Source organism: Scophthalmus maximus, chromosome 10, assembly GCF_022379125.1.
Source record: "Scophthalmus maximus strain ysfricsl-2021 chromosome 10, ASM2237912v1, whole genome shotgun sequence".
In the NCBI taxonomy this organism is placed as follows: domain Eukaryota; kingdom Metazoa; phylum Chordata; class Actinopteri; order Pleuronectiformes; family Scophthalmidae; genus Scophthalmus; species Scophthalmus maximus.
The window spans coordinates 552,501-574,123 of NC_061524.1; the positions used below are offsets into that span (position 1 = coordinate 552,501).

General features: G+C 47.6%; 2 protein-coding genes across 6 annotated transcripts in view; both read left to right on the forward strand.

Annotated features, from left to right (window-relative positions):
* ehbp1 (EH domain binding protein 1) overlaps window positions 1–11,063 on the forward strand; it is a 125,622-nt gene extending 114,559 nt beyond the window's left edge. For all 5 annotated transcript variants that reach the window (XM_035605032.2, XM_035605031.2, XM_035605034.2 and 2 more), the window contains 2 exons: window positions 9,406–9,520; window positions 9,985–11,063. In XM_035605032.2, coding sequence (XP_035460925.2) covers window positions 9,406–9,520; window positions 9,985–10,075 — 206 coding nt within the window. In that variant the 3' untranslated portion in view covers window positions 10,076–11,063. The remainder of the gene's footprint in view (window positions 1–9,405; window positions 9,521–9,984) is intronic.
* Window positions 11,064–14,829: 3,766 nt separating this feature from the next.
* Window positions 14,830–21,399, forward strand: otx1 (orthodenticle homeobox 1). Its single transcript, XM_035605073.2, has 4 exons — window positions 14,830–15,188; window positions 17,073–17,262; window positions 18,246–18,397; window positions 19,487–21,399. Exons 2-4 carry the CDS (start codon window positions 17,166–17,168, stop codon window positions 20,246–20,248), a joined length of 1,011 nt encoding a protein of 336 aa, XP_035460966.1. The 5' UTR covers window positions 14,830–15,188; window positions 17,073–17,165; the 3' UTR covers window positions 20,249–21,399.
* Window positions 21,400–21,623: the final 224 nt, after the last annotated feature.

Sequence of the window (21,623 nt, forward strand, 5' to 3'; positions counted from 1 at the left end):
TTGTCGGCCGGTCGCCGTGGAGACGCCCTGAAGCAGAAGGGTTGAATCCTGCGTCGGCTCCTCGATGAGGATTAAGATGCGGAGGGATTTCACTGCCTGCTCCTCTGATCAATGTTATCTGTTTCCAACTAGACCCGAGCAGCTGACGCCTGATTTGAAATGTAGCCACAGACGGACGAGCTTTATTTGTGAGGTTGGACAGAAAAAAGAAAAAGAGAAATGTAATTATATGATTGAAAGCTTGTTGACTAAACCGCAGCATTGTGTTGCATCAAAGTTGTCAGGGGGGCCGGGAGGTTTAATCCCCTTCGACTGCGTCCTCTTTGGCAAAATGAACCTTTTGCCAATCAATGCTAATTGATTTTACCATTCGACATTGACCACCCCCCCCCCCCCCCCCCCCCCCCCCCCCCCCCCCCCCCACAGCCTTCAGACACACATTGTAATTTCGTCGGGCACCTGATAAGATACCTGGTCCATAATAAATCAATTGTAATTAGCAAGAAAGGAGGTGGTCCGGACAGGGGGGGGGGGGGGGCTGGCAGGTTGATTTCCTCTGTCTTCACTCGGCCATTTTATTTATTTTTTTTATCGATCTGCAGCGTCTAGTTTTTATTCTCATGAAATATTTCTGCTTCATATGTCAGCGTGCGTGTGTGCGAGCGTGCGTGCGAGCGTGCGTGCGTGCGTGCGTGTGTGCGTGTGTGTGTGTGTGTGTCCATCTCCCCAGCTCTTATTTGGTGCTTGGTCAGGTCCATTGACTGATGGTCGGGCGTGCGAGTAATTGCTGATTTGGTCGACCAGTCGATGACAGAGAGAGAGAAAGCACACACACATCATCACCTGAGATACACCTGCCCTGATACACACACACACACACACACACACACGTTAGAGAGAGAGAGGATGAGAGAAGAACAAGAGGAGTCGGGAGGAGACGATTTCTCTGAAATCAACTTTTGAAGCCGAACTCCCCCTGAACTTTTCTCAGGTTTTAAATTTGATGACGTCACAGACTCACAGAACGTTTAGTACAAATTAGATGTTTCGTCACAGATTAATGTCCCGACAGTTTAGACAAGTGGAGACCAAATGACACTTTTCTCTCCAACGTGACATTTAATCAGATTTCAGTTGTTTCTGCTCCGCTCTCATCTCCCTGCCCTCTTCATCTGCTCACACCTTCACACCTACGAGTGTGTGTGTGTGTGTGTGTGTGTGTTTAAAGTGGACGCCCTCTCGCCATCTAAAAGGGATTTATTCAGAGTCGGGTCGCAGAGTTTTTCCTGTTACGGTTTTATATGATAAGCTTTTTATTTTTTTTATATGTTTAAAATCAATATGTAATCCTATGCAGGAGCTTATCCCTCTCCACCCCTGACACACACACACACACACTCTCCATTTGTAAATCTATTGGGGCTTTGTAACACGTTGGCCACGGACCCTGATTGATGAGCTGCACTGTGGAATCACACGGGCGACTTCTGATGATGTTGCCAACTCTTTCAGGATCGTCGGTCGACCGGAGCCGAGCGCTGATACGAAGCAACTCGGTTCCACCAGTTGTCGGACTTTAGTTTTGTGGAATTTAGGGAAATCAGTGCCTTTATTTTGTGGTCTGGGTGTTTGTCCTTTACCGAACCAAATGCTGAAGAAGAACGATGCTGAGATGATCCATGTTTTTGTTGAGATTCATGCTGGTTTTCCAGAACATGAAAGATTTTGAGTTATACTAATCATATTTGATCCTCTATGTTTCCATAATAGTACGTTGGTCCGTCTGCCTCTGAGGAGGCAGATCTGTGTTCGGGTTCACAGTGAACTTCCTACTTTCAGCCGTGGAGTAACACACCGTGTTCTCTCGTGTCCGGAGGAACAAACATCAGCTCAGACGATTCACGTTCGTAGGATCAGTGTTGATGTCAGTGGGTTATTTCCAGGATCTGTTGACTTCAAGAAGTATCAAATATCTCCAGATGTTTCCTGTTGAAACTCGCCTCTGGGAACCAAACCTCTATATTTCCTTCATTAACGTTTGCATGAGGCTGAAGAATGAATCTTCTCCTCTGGTGACACTGCGCTTCGTCTCGACGCCACTTGGACGTCGACCAACAACAGCGTTTCTGACGCCTTAGTTCCAGACGACGAGAGCAGAGGACTCAGAGGACACAGAGGAAACAGAGAGGACACAGAGGACAGAGGAAACAGAGAGGACAGAGGACACAGAGAGGACAGAGGAAACAGAGGAAACAGAGAGGACAGAGGACACAGAGAGGACAGAGGAAACAGAGGACACAGAGAGGACAGAGGAAACAGAGGAAACAGGACACAGAGGAAACAGAGAGGACACAGAGAGGACAGAGGAAACAGAGAGGACACAGAGGAAACAGAGGACAGAGGAAACAGAGAGGACAGAGGAAACAGAGGACACAGAGGACAGAGGAAACAGAGAGGACACAGAGAGGACAGAGGAAACAGAGAGGACACAGAGGAAACAGAGGACAGAGGAAACAGAGAGGACAGAGGAAACAGAGGACACAGAGGACAGAGGAAACAGAGAGGACAGAGGACACAGAGAGGACAGAGGAAACAGAGGAAACAGGACACAGAGGAAACAGGACACAGAGGAAACAGAGGACACAGAGGAAACAGAAGACAGAGGAAACAGAGAGGACAGAGGAAACAGAAGACAGAGGACACAGAGGAAACAGAGAGGACAGAGGAAACAGAAGACAGAGGAAACAGGACACAGAGGAAACAGGACACAGAGGACAGAGAGGAAACAGAGGACACAGAGGAAACAGGACACAGAGGAAACAGAAGACAGAGGAAACAGAGGACAGAGGAAACAGGACACAGAGGAAACAGAGAGGACAGAGGAAACAGGACACAGAGGAAAGAGAGGAAACAGAGGACACAGAGGAAACAGGACACAGAGGACAGAGAGGAAACAGAGGACACAGAGGAAACAGGACACAGAGGAAACAGGACACAGAGGAAACAGAGGACACAGAAGACAGAGGAAACAGAAGACAGAGGAAACAGAGGAAACAGGACACAGAGGAAACAGAGGGGACAGAGGAAACAGAAGACAGAGGAAACAGGACACAGAGGAAACAGAGGACACAGAAGACAGAGGAAACAGAAGACAGAGGAAACAGAGGAAACAGGACACAGAGGAAACAGAGGGGACAGAGGAAACAGAAGACAGAGGAAACAGTACACAGAGGAAACAGAGGAAACAGGACACAGAGGGGACAGAGGAAACAGAAGACAGAGGAAACAGGACACAGAGGAAACAGAAGACAGAGGAAACAGAGGAAACAGGACACAGAGGAAACAGAAGACAGAGGAAACAGAAGACAGAGGAAACAGAGGACAGAGGAAACAGAAGACAGAGGAAACAGGACACAGAGGAAACAGAGGACACAGAAGACAGAGGAAACAGAAGACAGAGGAAACAGAGGAAACAGGACACAGAGGAAACAGAGGACAGAGGAAACAGGACACAGAGGAAACAGGACACAGAGGAAACAGAGGACAGAGGAAACAGGACACAGAGGAAACAGAGGACAGAGGAAACAGGACACAGAGGAAACAGAGGACAGAGGAAACAGAAGACAGAGGAAACAGGACACAGAGGAAACAGAGGACACAGAAGACAGAGGAAACAGAAGACAGAGGAAACAGAGGAAACAGGACACAGAGGAAACAGAGGACAGAGGAAACAGAAGACAGAGGAAACAGGACACAGAGGAAACAGAGGACAGAGGAAACAGAAGACAGAGGAAACAGGACACAGAGGAAACAGAGGACACAGAAGACAGAGGAAACAGAAGACAGAGGAAACAGAGGAAACAGGACACAGAGGAAACAGAGGACAGAGGAAACAGGACACAGAGGAAACAGGACACAGAGGAAACAGAGGACAGAGGAAACAGGACACAGAGGAAACAGGACACAGAGGAAACAGAGAGTACACAGAGGAAACAGAGGACAGAGGAAACAGAAGACAGAGGAAACAGGACACAGAGGAAACAGAAGACAGAGGAAACAGGACACAGAGGAAACAGAAGACAGAGGAAACAGGACACAGAGGAAACAGAGGACAGAGGAAACAGGACACAGAGGAAACAGAGGAAACAGGACACAGAGGAAACAGAGGACAGAGGAAACAGGACACAGAGGAAACAGGACACAGAGGAAACAGAGGACAGAGGAAACAGGACACAGAGGAAACAGAGAGTACACAGAGGAAACAGAGGACAGAGGAAACAGAAGACAGAGGAAACAGGACACAGAGGAAACAGAGGACAGAGGAAACAGAAGACAGAGGAAACAGAGAGGACAGAGGAAACAGGACACAGAGGAAACAGAGGAAACAGAGGACAGAGGAAACAGGACACAGAGGAAACAGGACACAGAGGAAACAGAAGACAGAGGAAACAGAGAGGACAGAGGAAACAGGACACAGAGGAAACAGAGGAAACAGGACACAGAGGAAACAGAGGACAGAGGAAACAGGACACAGAGGAAACAGAGAGTACACAGAGGAAACAGAGGACAGAGGAAACAGAAGACAGAGGAAAACAGAGGACAGAGGAAACAGAAGACAGAGGAAACAGAGAGGACAGAGGAAACAGAGGACAGAGGAAACAGGACACAGAGGAAACAGAGGACAGAGGAAACAGAAGACAGAGGAAACAGAAGACAGAGGAAAACAGAGGACAGAGGAAACAGAAGACAGAGGAAACAGAGAGGACAGAGGAAACAGGACACAGAGGAAACAGAGGACAGAGGAAACAGGACACAGAGGAAACAGAGAGGACAGAGGAAAGATGAAACGGGACACAGAGGAAACAGGAAACAGAGGAAACAGAGGGGACAGAGGAAACAGGACACAGAGGAAACAGAAGACAGAGGAAACAGAGGACACAGAGGAAACAGAGGGGACAGAGGAAACAGGACACAGAGGAAACAGAAGACAGAGGAAACAGAGGACACAGAGGAAACAGGACACAGAGGAAACAGAGAGGACAGAGGAAACAGAAGACAGAGGAAACAGGACACAGAGGAAACAGAGGAAACAGAGGACACAGAGGAAACAGAGGAGACAGAGGAAACAGAGGAAACAGAGAGGACAGAGGAAACAGAGGAGACAGAGGAAACAGGACACAGAGGAAACAGAGAGGACAGAGGAAACAGAAGACAGAGGAAACAGGACGCAGAGGAAACAGAGGAAACAGGACACAGAGGACACAGAAGACAGAGGAAACAGAGGACAGAGGAAACAGGACACAGAGGACACAGAGGAAACAGGACACAGAGGAAACAGAGAGGACAGAGGAAACAGAAGACAGAGGAAACAGGACGCAGAGGAAACAGAGGAAACAGGACACAGAGGACACAGAAGACAGAGGAAACAGAGGACAGAGGAAACAGGACACAGAGGACACAGAGGAAACAGGACACAGAGGAAACAGAGGAAACAGGACACAGAGGAAACAGGACACAGAGGACAGAGGAAACAGGACACAGAGGAAACAGAAGACAGAGGAAACAGAGGAAACAGGACACAGAGGAAACAGAGAGTACACAGAGGAAACAGAGGACAGAGGAAACAGAAGACAGAGGAAACAGAAGACAGAGGAAACAGGACACAGAGGAAACAGAAGACAGAGGAAACAGGACACAGAGGAAACAGAAGACAGAGGAAACAGGACACAGAGGAAACAGAGGACAGAGGAAACAGGACACAGAGGAAACAGAGGAAACAGGACACAGAGGAAACAGAGGACAGAGGAAACAGGACACAGAGGAAACAGGACACAGAGGAAACAGAGGACAGAGGAAACAGGACACAGAGGAAACAGAGAGTACACAGAGGAAACAGAGGACAGAGGAAACAGAAGACAGAGGAAACAGGACACAGAGGAAACAGAGGACAGAGGAAACAGAAGACAGAGGAAACAGAGAGGACAGAGGAAACAGGACACAGAGGAAACAGGACACAGAGGAAACAGAGGAAACAGAGGACAGAGGAAACAGGACACAGAGGAAACAGGACACAGAGGAAACAGAAGACAGAGGAAACAGAGAGGACAGAGGAAACAGGACACAGAGGAAACAGAGGAAACAGGACACAGAGGAAACAGAGGACAGAGGAAACAGGACACAGAGGAAACAGAGAGTACACAGAGGAAACAGAGGACAGAGGAAACAGAAGACAGAGGAAACAGAGAGGACAGAGGAAACAGAGGACAGAGGAAACAGGACACAGAGGAAACAGAGGACAGAGGAAACAGAAGACAGAGGAAACAGAAGACAGAGGAAAACAGAGGACAGAGGAAACAGAAGACAGAGGAAACAGAGAGGACAGAGGAAACAGGACACAGAGGAAACAGAGGACAGAGGAAACAGGACACAGAGGAAACAGAGAGGACAGAGGAAAGATGAAACGGGACACAGAGGAAACAGGAAACAGAGGAAACAGAGGGGACAGAGGAAACAGGACACAGAGGAAACAGAAGACAGAGGAAACAGAGGACACAGAGGAAACAGAGGGGACAGAGGAAACAGGACACAGAGGAAACAGAAGACAGAGGAAACAGAGGACACAGAGGAAACAGGACACAGAGGAAACAGAGAGGACAGAGGAAACAGAAGACAGAGGAAACAGGACACAGAGGAAACAGAGGAAACAGAGGACACAGAGGAAACAGAGGAGACAGAGGAAACAGAGGAAACAGAGAGGACAGAGGAAACAGAGGAAACAGAGAGGACAGAGGAAACAGAGGAGACAGAGGAAACAGGACACAGAGGAAACAGAGAGGACAGAGGAAACAGAAGACAGAGGAAACAGGACGCAGAGGAAACAGAGGAAACAGGACACAGAGGACACAGAAGACAGAGGAAACAGAGGACAGAGGAAACAGGACACAGAGGACACAGAGGAAACAGGACACAGAGGAAACAGAGAGGACAGAGGAAACAGAAGACAGAGGAAACAGGACGCAGAGGAAACAGAGGAAACAGGACACAGAGGACACAGAAGACAGAGGAAACAGAGGACAGAGGAAACAGGACACAGAGGACACAGAGGAAACAGGACACAGAGGAAACAGAGGAAACAGGACACAGAGGAAACAGGACACAGAGGACAGAGGAAACAGGACACAGAGGAAACAGAAGACAGAGGAAACAGAGGAAACAGGACACAGAGGAAACAGAGAGTACACAGAGGAAACAGAGGACAGAGGAAACAGAAGACAGAGGAAACAGAGAGGACAGAGGAAACAGAAGACAGAGGAAACAGGAAACAGAGGAAACGGGACACAGAGGACGAGGAGACGATGAAGACGAACACGTTCATTCGACTCTCTGGCGTCATGAAGCCGTGGATCAGATGTGATGTGACAGAGGGGAAACATTTGCATTAGGACTCAGTCTCGTGGCTTTGACACTCTGGACCAGTTTTCCTCTTGAATACATTTTGTGTTGGTGGAGAGAGAGAGTGGGGGGGTGAGGGGGGGGGCCGGGGGGGGCCGGGGGGTTCATGGGGATTTGAACCAGCGCATTCTTGTGAGCCTTGAGCAGACTCACATGGTTACCACCGGTGTGTGCACGGCGAAGCTTATCTGAACACACACCCACCGTGTGACTCTCTCTCTGTTGGGGGGGGGGGGGGGTGTCCTGTTACCAGCCTGCTCTGGTGTTGCCTGGTCACGTCTCTCATCAGCCCTCTTTATTGTTTACCTTCCTAATGAGGGGGGCGGGACTCTGTGACATGTGATTGACAGCACTGTGCCCCCGCCCCCGCCCCCCCGCCCCTCCCCCCCGGGTCAAGCAGGACTTTGGCTTCTTGGTTGAGATGTTCTCTGAAGGAGTTTTTTTTTAAATACCTCTCTGCGTGTTTTTTTGTTGTTGATGCCCCTCCTCCTGTGGGCGGGGCCTTGTGGAGAGGAGGATTGTGGGAGTTATGGCGGATGTGGACGCACACACATTCCTGTCTCTCAGTTCTCTGGAGGTGAAGACTCACGTGACGTCCACTGATTTTTCTTTTTCTACAGTTTGACTTCATCTCTCAACAAACTAAAACATCTCGGCAGATTTGAAAATAATATTTTTGTCTGGTTTTGAAGTTTTTCGAGAAGCCACAGAAGAGAAAATGTACTTTTCCTTGAGGAAAGAAAAGAAGAAGGAGAGAGACAAATACTGGACGTGTTCATTTCGCTCTGTGGTCGACTTCAAAGGGACGAGAGGAGCCAATGAGGAGAGAGCAGAGCTTTCAGGACAAACACACTGGGCCCAGCGTGACACACACACACACACACACACACACACAGCACCACTGCTGCAATTTGACTCAATGAGGGGGATATTTATTTTTAATAAAGCCACACTTATTTTGGGACTGACATTTGACAACTTTCCTTTTATTCTCCGATCAATAGGTTAAATATTGATACAGCGCGAGAAGCTGTTGTTTGAATTCTCTCTGGGATGGAACTGACTTTTTTTAATTCTTTCTTGAATATGAAAGGGGGGCGGGTTTTGAGGCGACACGTTCTCACACTGAGCTGTGGAGGAACTGAGAGACGTTTCTGTTTCACCAGCAGAGATTTTGTTTCTTTAAAAAACATTTGAAAACAATTTACAAAAAATAAAATTGGGGGAAAAGTAGCAGGTTTTGTTGTTATTGTTATTTTATTGTTCGACACCAGTCAGTGTTTGTGGGGGAGGGGGGGGCACCAGCCGGATATTTGAGCCCCGGGGGGGGGCTTCTCCTCTGAGGGGATTTGGGTGGGGGTCCCACCTGGACCCCGTGGGGCCTCTTCCTGTCAAGACCCTGGAGGAGTGAGAGTGTTGTTGTTGGTGTTTACTCATGAATCTGTGAGAGATGGAACTCAAAAAATATAAATGTCACCCTGTTTTCATCAAGATACTTTTACTTCACTTCAAAAATAAATCAAACTTAAATTCACTTAGTTTTTGTTACAGAAAATACATCAGGACTTCATAAACATGAACAGGAAGGAAACAAGAGGACGTGACGTCAGTTATGAGTGGTGATGAACCCTCGTGTAAAAACACAAACATCACAATCACTTTGTCGGCTTTGACATTTGTGGATCAAGCAGCATTTGTTTCCTGAGGGAAAGTGATTCTCCGGGTCCCTGAGCGTCAGGAGGCGGAGCCATTAAGACAATGTCCTTCAAGTGTGTTTGCTCGGGTCAACCCGTCATCACACACACACACACACACACACACACACACACTCTGGTCCCGTCGCTGCTCAGTCCAGCACATTAATACGAATATGATCTGGACCTCAGGAGGATCTGATGGTCCCCAGGTCCTGACGGGTTAGTCCTCTGACTGTGTTCCTCTGGTGTGTTGCAGACTGGCAGAAGACCGAGGCCCAGAAGAGACGTGAGCAGCTGCTGCTGGACGAGCTGGTCATACTGGTCAACAAACGGGACGCGCTGGTCCGAGACCTGGACGCTCAGGAGAAGCAGTAAGTGTTTCCTCTCCCGTCCGGTACCGAGCGTCTGTGAATGTCCAGAGACCGAAGCTGCGCACGTCGCAGTCGGCAGCAGCGTCCGCCGCACACACACCTGCACGGGCGGGATCCCGTCCAGATTGGCACCGCCGTCCGTCAACGGGACGCCAGGCGGGTGAAAGGTCGCGGCGCGGCCCCTGGCGCTTGGCCACACAACAGGTGGCAGGGGGGCGACGGCCCCCGTGCACCGCCAACTGTGCTACCTGTGTTTGTGTGTGTGTGTGTGTGTGTGCGCTCCCTGTGCGTGTGTGTGTGTGTGTGTGTGTGTGTGTGTGTGTGTGTGTGTGTGTGTGCGCGCGTGTGCGCGTGTGTGTGTGCACCCTGTGTGTGCGCGTGTGTGTGTGTGTGCACCCTGTGTGTGCGCGCGTGTGTGCTCCGCCGACGACGCATCTGACCTTTGACCTCTGCCCCCTCCGCAGGGCCGAGGAGGAGGACGAGCACCTTGAGAGGACGCTGGAGCAGAACAAAGGCAAGATGACCAAGAAAGAGGAGAAGTGTGTCCTTCAGTGATCGTCAGCTCCGACGAAACACAAACCAACAGATGTAGCCGATAACAGAAATGTATCATCATGATTATTGTTATTAATATGAATATTATTACTATTATTTCATAGCAGCTGTTTAGTCAGTTATTTGAGTCCAGAGACTCGGGGCCTGCGACGCCTCTGCAGCAACTTTATACCGACCGACTCAAACTGTCCCACGTGTCCAACAACATGTTTTTATTTTCTTTCTCCTTTTGCTTTTGACCAGGAACGGTACTTTTTGATGTAATATATGAATAATGTACGAGACGAGAGCGGGTGCCGTGTGGAAAGGTACGGCACAAAGTTAAACGAGGGGGATTTTTATTTGTATCTTTTATTTTTCATGTTGAGGAGAGGGGTCGACTTTCAGTGTGGTTTTTAAAAAAGGAGGAAAAAAAGAGTCGTTATAAGATTATTATTTTTTTCAAGCTACTTCATTACTTGACTGTATCTTTTTAATTTGTTCTTCTTAAAAGTTTTTACCTGTAAAATATCTTAATAATGGAGGGGGGGGGGGGCACGTTACCGTTCATGAACCTTAAACTTTCCTATCGCTTTTTTTATCATCTTGGCTTTTCAAAGCAGTTTTACCAAAAGAAAGATTATGTTTAAAAAAGAAAACAATAAAAAGTCCTGTTGTATATTTCCCTCCGACCAACAGCTTCCACAACTCCTCCTTTCATCATGCAGTTCAAAAAACGAATACATATATATACATATTCATATATATATTATTTATTGTCCTATAAGCTGCTTGTTAACTGCGTCACGCTTCATGTGCGTTTTGCTGCACAAACCTTTTGGTTTTTTTCTATTTATTGTTTCCTGACGAATAGAAATGTGCCTCCACGTGCGCGTGCTCGTCGAGCTGCGCGTCCCGGGGCAGGTGTGTGTGAACATTGATCTGTTTTATTTATTCAGTGTCATAACTCAAGTCTCCAATAATAAAGTCCTCATGATTTCATATTCCACATGAGCGGAGTGTTGCGTTTTTAACCCTCCTGGTTTATTTTTTAATTATTATCACACACACACACGTGTAAAACTTTTATACTTCCATCGTTTTAATTTCTACATTTTTTCTCCACTCACATGATCCAGATCTGATAACGGATTTTTTTTTCCTCTTTCTTTCTTTTTCTTTTATCAAAACCTTGAAACGCGCGCGCGCCTTCGGCCGCGGCGCTGCGTCGATCCGAGGTCATTTTATTATTCTGCTCGTGCGTGTTTATAAATTAACATTGGCGTCTGTGTGCGCGTGTGCGTGTGCGTGAGGTCGTGCTGAGCAGCAGGTTCCTCTGAGGAACATCAGGGAGCAGATGGTTCTTATGGGGCCGCTTCTGTGCGCGTCGGAGCCGGGGAGCCGAGCTGGAGAGGCCCGGTCCCCCGCGGCAGCTGGAAGCTCCAAGACATATATTTAGATTTTTATAAATTTATATATATGTATATATATATATATTTATATATCGATAACATTTATTTTTTTAGATGGAGCAAAAACATATTTTTTCAATTGCCTCCTGTTTTACAAACTTCCTCCGGTTTTCTGAAAACAAACAATAAAAGAAGAAATTGTCGCTGTAATAAAAAATAATCTGGATGAACGAGAAAATGTTCGGGTTGGACCCCCCCCCCCCCCCGATTAACGCGGGGAAATGGCTTGTGACAGCAGACGTCCTCCGCGGCCGTTTTCATACATTAGAATTAATTTGCTGATTCTGTTTCTTCTGTGACTCGACGTGCACGCGACGCTGCTCGTGCACCCGCAGCGCGTCGACGCGCACTTTGTGTTAAAGCGGCGGAATAAAGAGTGAAGGAGGTTTCTGCTCCGGTGTGTGTGTGAAAAATCATACAAAGACAATAGTTCACAGCACCTGTCACTTCTGTGGATTTAAAATTCATATATAAATGTAAATGTGTAAATGTTTTTTTAATATGTCGTTTTGTTTGAAAACTTTACTTTTACTCCGGAATTTGACAAAAGTTATGAAGAGTTATTTCCCTCGTCGTAAATCTACTTTTAACAGATGCACTTCCGGTGAAGAATAATATTTTTAAACTATTAAATTATTTTCCGTTTTAAAGAATTAAGAGAGAATGAAGCGGCTCGTCTCACCTCCGCGTGGATTCTTCAAAGTCTCTGATGAAGAAGAGAAGAAGAAAACATCTTCCACTCGGCTCCCGGCTCCTGGCTCCCGGCTCCCGGCTCCTGGCTCCCGGCTCCTGGCTCCCGGCTCCCGGCTCCCGGCTCCCGGACTCTGTCCGCGGCTCCTGGACTCTGCCCCCCCCCCCCCCCGCAGGTGCGCAGCCTCGCGGCCTCCAGGTTCGGTCCTTGTCTTCGTCGTCCGACAGAAGGGAACAGTCCCGCCGCGCGGAGGGATCCGGGCTCCGTCCTCCAGACTCCGAGGTGTTTTTATGCATCATCGTTTTAATAAGCAGCGACAAAACATCCCCGCAGATCCTCCGCTTCCACCCTGCCCGGCCTGGAGAGGGACCAGCGTCCCCCTCCTCCTCCTCCTCTTCCTCGCCGCCTAATCCGAGGCTTTACCAGCTCAGCATTAAGAAAATTCAACTGCAATTTGGGATTAGACAAAATACTCTTATTACAAAAGGTTTGGTGCAACTTGATAACTTGATACTTGTTCAGGGGGTTTATCTGGGGGTCTTACTCACATCGAGGGGGGGGGGCAAGAAATGTAGGGACATGTCAGAAGAACCAGACTCTTTGTGGTGTGAGGACCATGATGTTGAATGGCCTTTTGCATAATTTAACAGAGCCTCTGTGTGTGTGTGTGTGTGTGTGTGTGTGTGTGTGTGTGTGTGTGTGTGTGTGTGTGTGTGTGTGTGTGTGTGTGTGTGTGTGAGTGTGTGTGTGAGTGTGTGTGTGTGTTTGAGTGAGTGTGAATGTGTGTGTGTGTGAGTGTGAGTGTGTGAGTGTGAGTGTGTGTGAGTGAGTGTGTGTGTGTGTGTGTGTGAGTGTGTGTGTGTGTGTGTGTGAGTGTGTGTGTGTGTGAGTGAGTGTGTGTGTGTGTGTGTGTGAGTGTGTGTGTGTGTGTGTGTGAGTGTGAGTGTGAGTGTGTGTGAGTGAGTGTGTGTGTGTGTGTGTGTGAGTGTGTGTGTGTGTGTGTGTGAGTGTGTGTGTGTGTGTGTGTGTGAGTGTGTGAGTGTGTGTGTTTGAGTGAGTGAGTGTGAGTGTACTGCTCACACTTCTGATGTGGCGGAAATAAAAAGGTGTGTAAAAGTGTTTGACCTCCAGCCCCCCCCCCCCCCCCCCCCCCCCCCACAATAAAAACACAACAACAGTCAGAGCAGCGTCACTGATGACGCGTCACACTCATGATCACTTCCTTCACACACGTGACCACGTCCCGTCACCAAACCTCAGGTGTTGTAAAGATCATCTTTATAAAGATCATCTTTATAAAGATGCGTTTACGTCTTGTTTTGTGTCTGTTTTTTGATGGTGCGTTCAGGTGCCTTCATCCTGCACCGGCTCCCCACAGGCCTCTCCACCTCCACCTCTGATCTCGAAGTTTCTCTCCTCCATGACATTAAAGTCCCATCTGCCTCCACTTTGATACACACACACACACACACACACACACAATGTAATTTCCATCCGTGCAGTCCCCCCCCCCCCCCCCCCCCCTTCTCTCTCAGGCCTCATTTACAAAAGTTGGAGCCTCAATAATAAAATAAAAATAAAATATATTAAGACACAATTTTTGGTGCATGGTTGGTCAAATAAAAGAAGATGATGAATAAAAACAGGACCGTCGGTTCGATCGGTTTCTCTCCTCCGTGAGTCGGAGCTCTGTTCAACTTTACCTCAACATCCTCAATGTAATTCTAAATGGGGATTAGAGCTCATTAATATTCATGAGACTGCTCTGTGTGTGCGCGCGTGCGTGTGTGTGTGAGTGTGAGTGTGTGTGTGTGAGTGTGAGTGTGTGTGAGTGTGTGTGTGTGTGTGTGTGTGTGTGTGTGTGTGTGGAAGCGGCAGAGGGAGGGAGGAGTGTATCACCATAAAAATCAAAATGAATTAATTCAACTTCTTTCCTCTTTTTGATTTTATTTCTCACGTTCACTGTTAAGTTTTTTAAATGACGTCATCACAGTGAACCGCCCTCGAGGCCGCAGGAACAAGTGTTCGGACGAAACAGATTTAAAATAATAACTCTTTATTCTGTTGGTCTCTTGAATCTGAGTCGTGATTTAAAATTTTATGTATCAACTTTTTTTTTTTTGAGCAAACATCAGTTCACCTTCAGGCTCCGACTGATCCAGGTTCATCTGAAGAACCAGCTTATGGTTTCGGACGCGTCCAGAATGTTTCCACCATCAGCTCCTCTTCCTCTGGAAGAAAAGAGAAAAGAGAAAAAGAAAGACTAAACTATTCTATATGAAATATGAACATGATCCAAACGTCGGTCCTTCTTCCTCCGGAACACGCGCGGCACTTTAGGATCTTTCCTGAGGTTCGTCTGGTCTCGGGACCGGGACCGAGAAGTGGAGGGGGCGGCGGTGGAGAGGGAGGGGGTCGAGTGAGAGTGGGAGTGGGAGTGCCCCCCCCCCCCCCCCCCCCCCCACCCCCACCCCCACCACCACCCCGGCTGCCTCTCTGCGCCCATTGGCCGCCTGCGCCGTCCGTCAGCGCGGCGCCGCGCGCCCATTGGTTGCGGGAGGCGGATCCGCAGGTGTCCTCGGCTCTTAGAGGCGCGGGGCGGAGGAAGGTGATCAATCTCCATCCGTCTCCATTAGAATTCACCGTAACTCTGCGACGAGCCGCCGAGTCTCGACCTTCCGCTGCAGAAACACGCGGAGCCGCAGCGACAGGACGCCGCCGATCACCTGCTGGCCCGCGCGCGTCCCCGTCGGTCCCCGTCGGTCCCGGTCGGTCCCGGTCGGTCCCGGTGTCTCCCCCGGTCGGTCCCGGTCGGTCCCCGTGATGCCGCTCGCCTCCGACGCGGTAGTTAGTGTTTGAGTCCCGCAGACCTCCACGTCCTCCACCTCCTCCTCTTCCTCCTCCTCCTCTTCCTCTGGATACTTGTGCCGCCGCTCCGCCGGAGGAGCGTCAGGAGAAAGAAGAAAACAAGGTAAATCCTCTTCTCTTCTTCGTGGTTTGTTCTGTGCAGTGAAACATTACGATGGAGCCGCGACGCGACGCGACGCAGCAGAAACCTCGTCACTTGTTCACACGGCGACAAAGAGACAGAAGAATAAAAGACGTTCGAGGGAAACTTCCTGGAACTCGTCGTCCACAGAAACGTTTCATCTTCTTTCTCTCGTCTCTTCTCCCTGACACTTTATTAATAAGAGCAGGTGATTAAAGAGGCGCGTCAATGTCCCCGGAGCTTTCATCACGTCCCGTGGACTTCATGTGCCCCGACCGACGACTTCGGCCTCGCCGCGTCCTGCCGGCGGAGGCACATCCTCTCTCCTCACACACACACACACACACACACACACACACACACACACACACACACGCGCGTGAATCTGCAGAGTTTAGATTTTATTCTTCACTCGAGGAGAAAAATAAAATCGTTCTCTTCTGCAGCAGCGTCACCAGATCATTCGATGACTGTTTCTTAAATATGTTCTTTAATTCTCAGTTAGTTGGAATCTATAATCCATAATATTAAATATACTATACTTTACTATATATATGTATTATAATCTCTAATAAAACAGGATTCGCGTGTTAATAAATCCACGGAATTCAATGAAAATCATACTCGTCCTTCACTAAAACTATAATTTCACCGTGAGATTTTTAATCTGCTGAAAATAGAGAAGTGAAAAAAATAATCCGCCTTTTTTTCCAATGAAGTTTGTTTGTTTTTAATTAAAAGAAGGAAACTGTTGCCAAGGTGATGATTTCCTAAATAATTAAAGTTGTTGTATCTTTAGAAACAAGTGAAATCGACTCCTCGGATTATAATAATAATAATAATAATAATGATAATAGTTTGTTGAGTGAATCTTTCTTCTGCCGCGGATCCACAGAAACTCTCTGTGGTGACAAACACAAACACACTTCACACAAAACTTCAACTGTGATTTCTTCATAGATCATAAAACCACGTCCATAATCCATCCGTTTTATTACAGCGGGTGTGTGTGTGTTTAAGTGCAGGCCTTCAAACACACACACACCCACTCCGGAGTTTTATTCTGAGGTTTTCAACAAATATATGAAGTGACAGAAAAATAAGAATCGTCATTTTCTTATATTTGTCATTAAACTCGACTTTTTTTTATCTTAAACATGAAAATGAATTTTCTTCTTTTTAAATATTGACGATGGCGCAGATCGTTCGAAAGCTTCATTACATCACGGAGGTCAATAGATTCGTTTTGATTGAATTCTGAATTATTCTTTGAGAAGAGAAGATTGTTCATGTCACTTCGATGTGTCATGTTTTTAAAACGCACTGACATCGACGCAGAAAAGTCATTTTACAATAGGTTTTATATCGGGACACGGTTATGATCAATAATACATAAATGAATAGATCGAGCATATGAAATGTTTCCAGTGCATCCGGTTTATTTATCTTTATCTAATGAGAGGACTTTATTGAGATAAATCGTCTCCGAGTCGTCACTTTGTTTTTCTTTCCTCCGCTGAGGTTTTCAGTGATCGAGGATGTTTCACCTCCGTCGTCCTCTGAAGCAAACACACAATATTCCTGAAGAGATTTATTTAAAAATCCATCAGCAGGATTATTAATATGTAATAATTTCCGCCTGGTAGAAACTTCGAGTCTTTATATTTGTTTCTCTACTTGTTTCTTCTTCTTGCATAATGTGGCCACTTGAAACTGTCTGAGAAATATGAATTAATAAATACAAAACTCACTTTGAAAGTTTTTGTGCTTACTGAAATGTTTGACTATAATCCCTCTGCCCTCGTCCCGTGTGTGTGTGTGTGTGTGTGTGTGTGTGTGTGTGTGTGTGCCTGCCTGCCTGCCCAGTGTCTTGGATCGCTCCCCTGTCCCGTCAAGCTGCAGCATCGGGGGAAGCCGACCCACTGGCCGGAGCTGGGTGGAGCAGTGACCGCCTGTAGCATGATGTCCTACCTCAAACAGCCTCCCTACGGCGTCAACGGCCTGGGGCTCAGCGGCGCGGCCATGGACCTGCTGCACCCCTCCGTGGGCTACCCGGGTACACACACACACACACACACACACACACACACACACGGGCTAGAGAATCAAGTCAAGGAAAATCATCAGCAGAATAGATTATTATGATTAATATTATTATTATTATTTAATAATAGTAATAGCAACAACAACAAACTGATAATTCAATTAAAAAATGTGTCCTGGGCCTGTAGAGTCAAGCAAAGTTTTTGTCAAAATAAATACATACACACAACTTATATAACATCTATGACGTATATTCGAATATGATTCGTGCCATGTGTTATTGTTATAAAATGAACAGTAGTGTGTGTTTATTCCCAGAGCTGCAGATCATCCTGTAAAAATGTTTTTATAAAAAATATGGCTACAGATAATTTCCTCTGAATGAGCAGCGACGAGTTTACAATAACTATTAAAATAGTGAAACTGCAAAAACCTATTTATTTATTTTTCTCAAATAATGAGAAAAAAAACCTGTTTCTTAGAACACGTGCTCGTGTTTGACTCCCGGTCCTCCGGTGTCTGTCCCCCGGGTGTTTGACCCCCGGTCCTCCGGTGTCTGTCCCCCGGGTGTTTGACCCCCGGTCCTCCGGTGTCTGTCCCCCGGGTGTTTGACCCCCGGTCCTCCAGTCCGGGTGTTTGACTCCCGGGTGTTTGACTGTTTGACTGTTTGACTCCCGGTACCCCGGTGTCTGTCCCCCGGGTGTTTGACTCCCGGTCCTCCGGTGTCTGTCCCCCGGGTGTTTGACCCCCGGTCCTCCAGTCCGGGTGTTTGACTCCCGGGTGTTTGACTGTTTGACTCCCGGTACCCCGGTGTCTGTCCCCCGGGTGTTTGACCCCCGGTCCTCCAGTCCGGGTGTTTGACTCCCGGGTGTTTGACTGTTTGACTCCCGGTCCTCCGGTGTCTGTCCCCCGGGTGTTTGACCCCCGGTCCTCCGGTGTCTGTCCCCCGGGTGTTTGACCCCCGGTCCTCCGGTGTCTCCCTCCTCCGTCCCGTAGCCACGCCCCGGAAGCAGCGGCGGGAGCGCACCACGTTCACGCGCTCGCAGCTCGACGTGCTGGAGTCTCTGTTCGCCAAGACGCGCTACCCGGACATCTTCATGAGGGAGGAGGTGGCGCTGAAGATCAACCTGCCCGAGTCCCGGGTCCAGGTGAGGCTCACCTGCACAATCATCACAATGTTCATCATAACATCAGAAAATGATCTTTTATTTAACATAGACGAGTCAGTTCAAGTTATTTTAAGATCAGAAATTATTTTTATGAATTCATCAACTTGTTGTTAATATCGACTAATTAACGGTGACGTCGCTTGTGTTGCTACATTAATTACCTTGAAGTTGGCTTCCTCTGAACGAGCCGGACGTTTAATATCTTTGACCGAAAATTTGATTAGTATTATGTGATTTATTGTATTTGTATCAGCAAACACATTAAAAATCACTTCAGAGGAAGAGTTATTTTATCGACCTTATTAAAGTCTCAAATGACGTCATTGTGTTTACAAGTTAACTTTAACCAGCTCAGATTGTCACAACAACTTTTATGTAAATATAGTTTTAATAGTAAATATTAACCAAACCTTTTGAGGATTTAATAATTTAACCTAAAATATGAAAAATATGTCAGTTAGATCTTTTACTATAATAATAATAATAATAACATCAATTGATTTGAATAGATGTTGAATTTATGTCTGTGGTTAAAATAACTCCGACAGGTTCCACTTGTTTTTCCTCTGGTGGTTTCACTCGGAGGGCGTCGATGTAAACATTTCAGATCAGGAGATTATTTTCCATCTGATTCATTCCATTATTATTATTTGATACAACCGGCGTCATTTGATCTGGAATATCTGGGATCAATAATGGAGAGACTGTCCCTGCAGATAGTCCACCAAATAAAATCAAACCCGTCTGTCGTGCGCGAGCGTCCGAGTCTCTCACTCCGAGTTATTCTCAGAATGTGATTGAGAAACAAAATGCTCGACATGATCCGACCCTCTCGGAGCTCTGGTTTCCCCACCGAGCGCTGAAACCCGATAGGCTGTTATCTCAGAGCCGAGGAGCAGGTATGAAACCAGACCCCCGGCCGGTCGGAGCCGAGGGGCCGCGCTGGAAATGAACCTCCACGGATAATAACCCCCCAATTTTCTTCCATCATGTTTCTCAGCGCGGCCTGAGAGGATTTCATTTCTTTCTGCTGTGGTTGTTGGTTTCTGACTCCGTTGTCCGTCGCAGGTGTGGTTCAAGAACCGGCGCGCCAAGTGTCGCCAGCAGCAGCAGAGCGGCAGCAGCGCCAAGGCCCGGCCGCCCAAGAAGAAGTCGTCCCCGGCCCGGGAGAGCACGGGGTCGGAGAGCAGCGGGCAGTTCACGCCTCCCGCCGTGTCCAGCACCGGCTCGTCCTCCTCGTCCTCGTCCTCCACCAACAACCACACGGGTCCGGCGGCGGCGGCGCTCAGCAGCACCTCTACCTCCATCGGCGCCGTCTCCTCCATCTGGAGCCCCGCCATCTCCCCCGGAAACGCCCCCGCGCCCGCCGCGGCCCCGCTCCCCGAGCCGGGGCCGCCGTCCAACGCGTCCTGCATGCAGCGCTCGATGTCGGGCTCCTCCGCCGCCGCCGCCACCTCCTACCCCATGTCCTACAACCAGACGCCGGGCTACGGGCAGGGCTACCCCGCCCCGTCCGGCTCGTACTTCAGCGGCGTGGACTGCGGATCCTACCTGGCGCCCATGCACTCTCACCACCACCCCCACCAGCTCAGCCCCATGACGGCCTCCTCCATGTCGGGCCACCCGCACCACCACATCAGCCAGTCGTCGGGCCACCACCACCACCACCACCACCACCAGGCGTACGGCGGCTCCGGCCTCGCCTTCAACTCCTCCGACTGCCTGGATTACAAAGAGCAGAGCGCCGCCTCGTCGTGGAAGCTCAACTTCAACGCCACGGACTGTTTGGACTACAAAGACCAGGCCTCCTGGAGGTTCCAGGTCTTGTGATCGGGCTTTTCTTCCCTCGCGGCCTCGCTCCCTTCCTGCTCCACTGCTCCCTTCTTCTCCCTTTTTTTTCTTCCAGATTAGCGCATTGCTTGTTTTTGCTTCTTTTTTTTAAGACAAAAAAGAAAGTTTATGAACCGAAGCTCGGCAGTCGGACTTTTGTTTTTCCTCCCTCTCGTCCAACACGTCTTTTTAAAAAGAAAAGAAAAAAGAATCCGTCCCTCGAGTCCTGAAGAGAAACGTCGGGAGCAGTTTCCTGACCATGAAGAATGGGGGGTGTAAGACCCCCCCCCCCCCCCTCCTCCACTTGGATGATCTTAATAAAACAAAACTGTTTTTCAAAACGCCACAAAAAATAATTCATTTCAACCAAACTCTCCGACCGGCGTCTCTGGATGGAGGAATATTTTCCCGTCATGGTGCAGCGGAACCTCCCGACCTGCACTGACCTCTGACCTCCGACCCCCAATCAAACCCTGTGTATAGTTTTTATTTCTGAAATTTGTTATTTTTAGGATGACAGAGATTTTTAGTCAGCTGCGTTGAGGAGCTGAAATTATGTAAATATGTATTTGGGTCAGTTACAGTGACCATGTTTAGTTGGTGTTTTTTTTTTCTTCCCCCCCAATTTTAAATTGTTTATTACGACTTTGGGAAAAAGAAACGAAAAAAAGAAAAGAAAAAAAACTGTATTGTAAATCTTTACAAATATTCCAAAGAGAACAAATTGGCCATAAAGTCCAGATTTTTATATTCATCGTTTTACTCGGAGAGAAAAAAAAAGTTTTGAGGTGGAAAAAAAAAATCTAAAAATCTAGATGCAGAAATATTCTGGGCTTTTGTCCAGGTGACATTTTGTTTTCCGGATGATATAATAATTATTATTATTGTTATGATGATTATGGTTCTAGCCTTCCTCCCCCTCCTCCTCCTCCTCCTCCTCCTCTCTGGGGCTTTGTCGTGATTATTGAACCGCAGCACTTGGCTTGATATTTGGAGTCAAAGCATTTTATTAATTTTTTTTAAAAATAATTTTTGGAGATGTGGATTTTAAAAGCTCCAACATGACAGTGAGATGTTGAATGTATCTTGGGAGGCGACGACTCTTACAAACATACATGTTCATCCAATAAAGATCCGTTCAGTCATATTTACTCTTCTGTCTCCGCCTGAGTCTCACAACTGGAAGTCGAGCGTCTCACTTTTTTATTGTTATAATTTTTTTATAACCATCAATAATCCCAAACTCCAGATCTCTGCCTCCTCCCATTTGAACTGTGTCACACTTTCCTTTAAAAAGCTCGTTGACATTTTTATTCTAATTCTTTTTTAATCATAATTAAAATTGCAAATGAGTCCATAATTTAAAACGAGCCAT

Bases quoted from the DNA above. Each gene is read 5' to 3' on its own strand.
- otx1 (XM_035605073.2), top strand. From the start codon at position 17,166: ATGATGTCCTACCTCAAACAGCCTCCCTACGGCGTCAACGGCCTGGGG. The intron at 17,263-18,245 runs GTACACACACAC...TCCGTCCCGTAG, and splicing joins CCCCTCCGTGGGCTACCCGG to CCACGCCCCGGAAGCAGCGG. The intron at 18,398-19,486 runs GTGAGGCTCACC...TGTCCGTCGCAG, and splicing joins TGCCCGAGTCCCGGGTCCAG to GTGTGGTTCAAGAACCGGCG.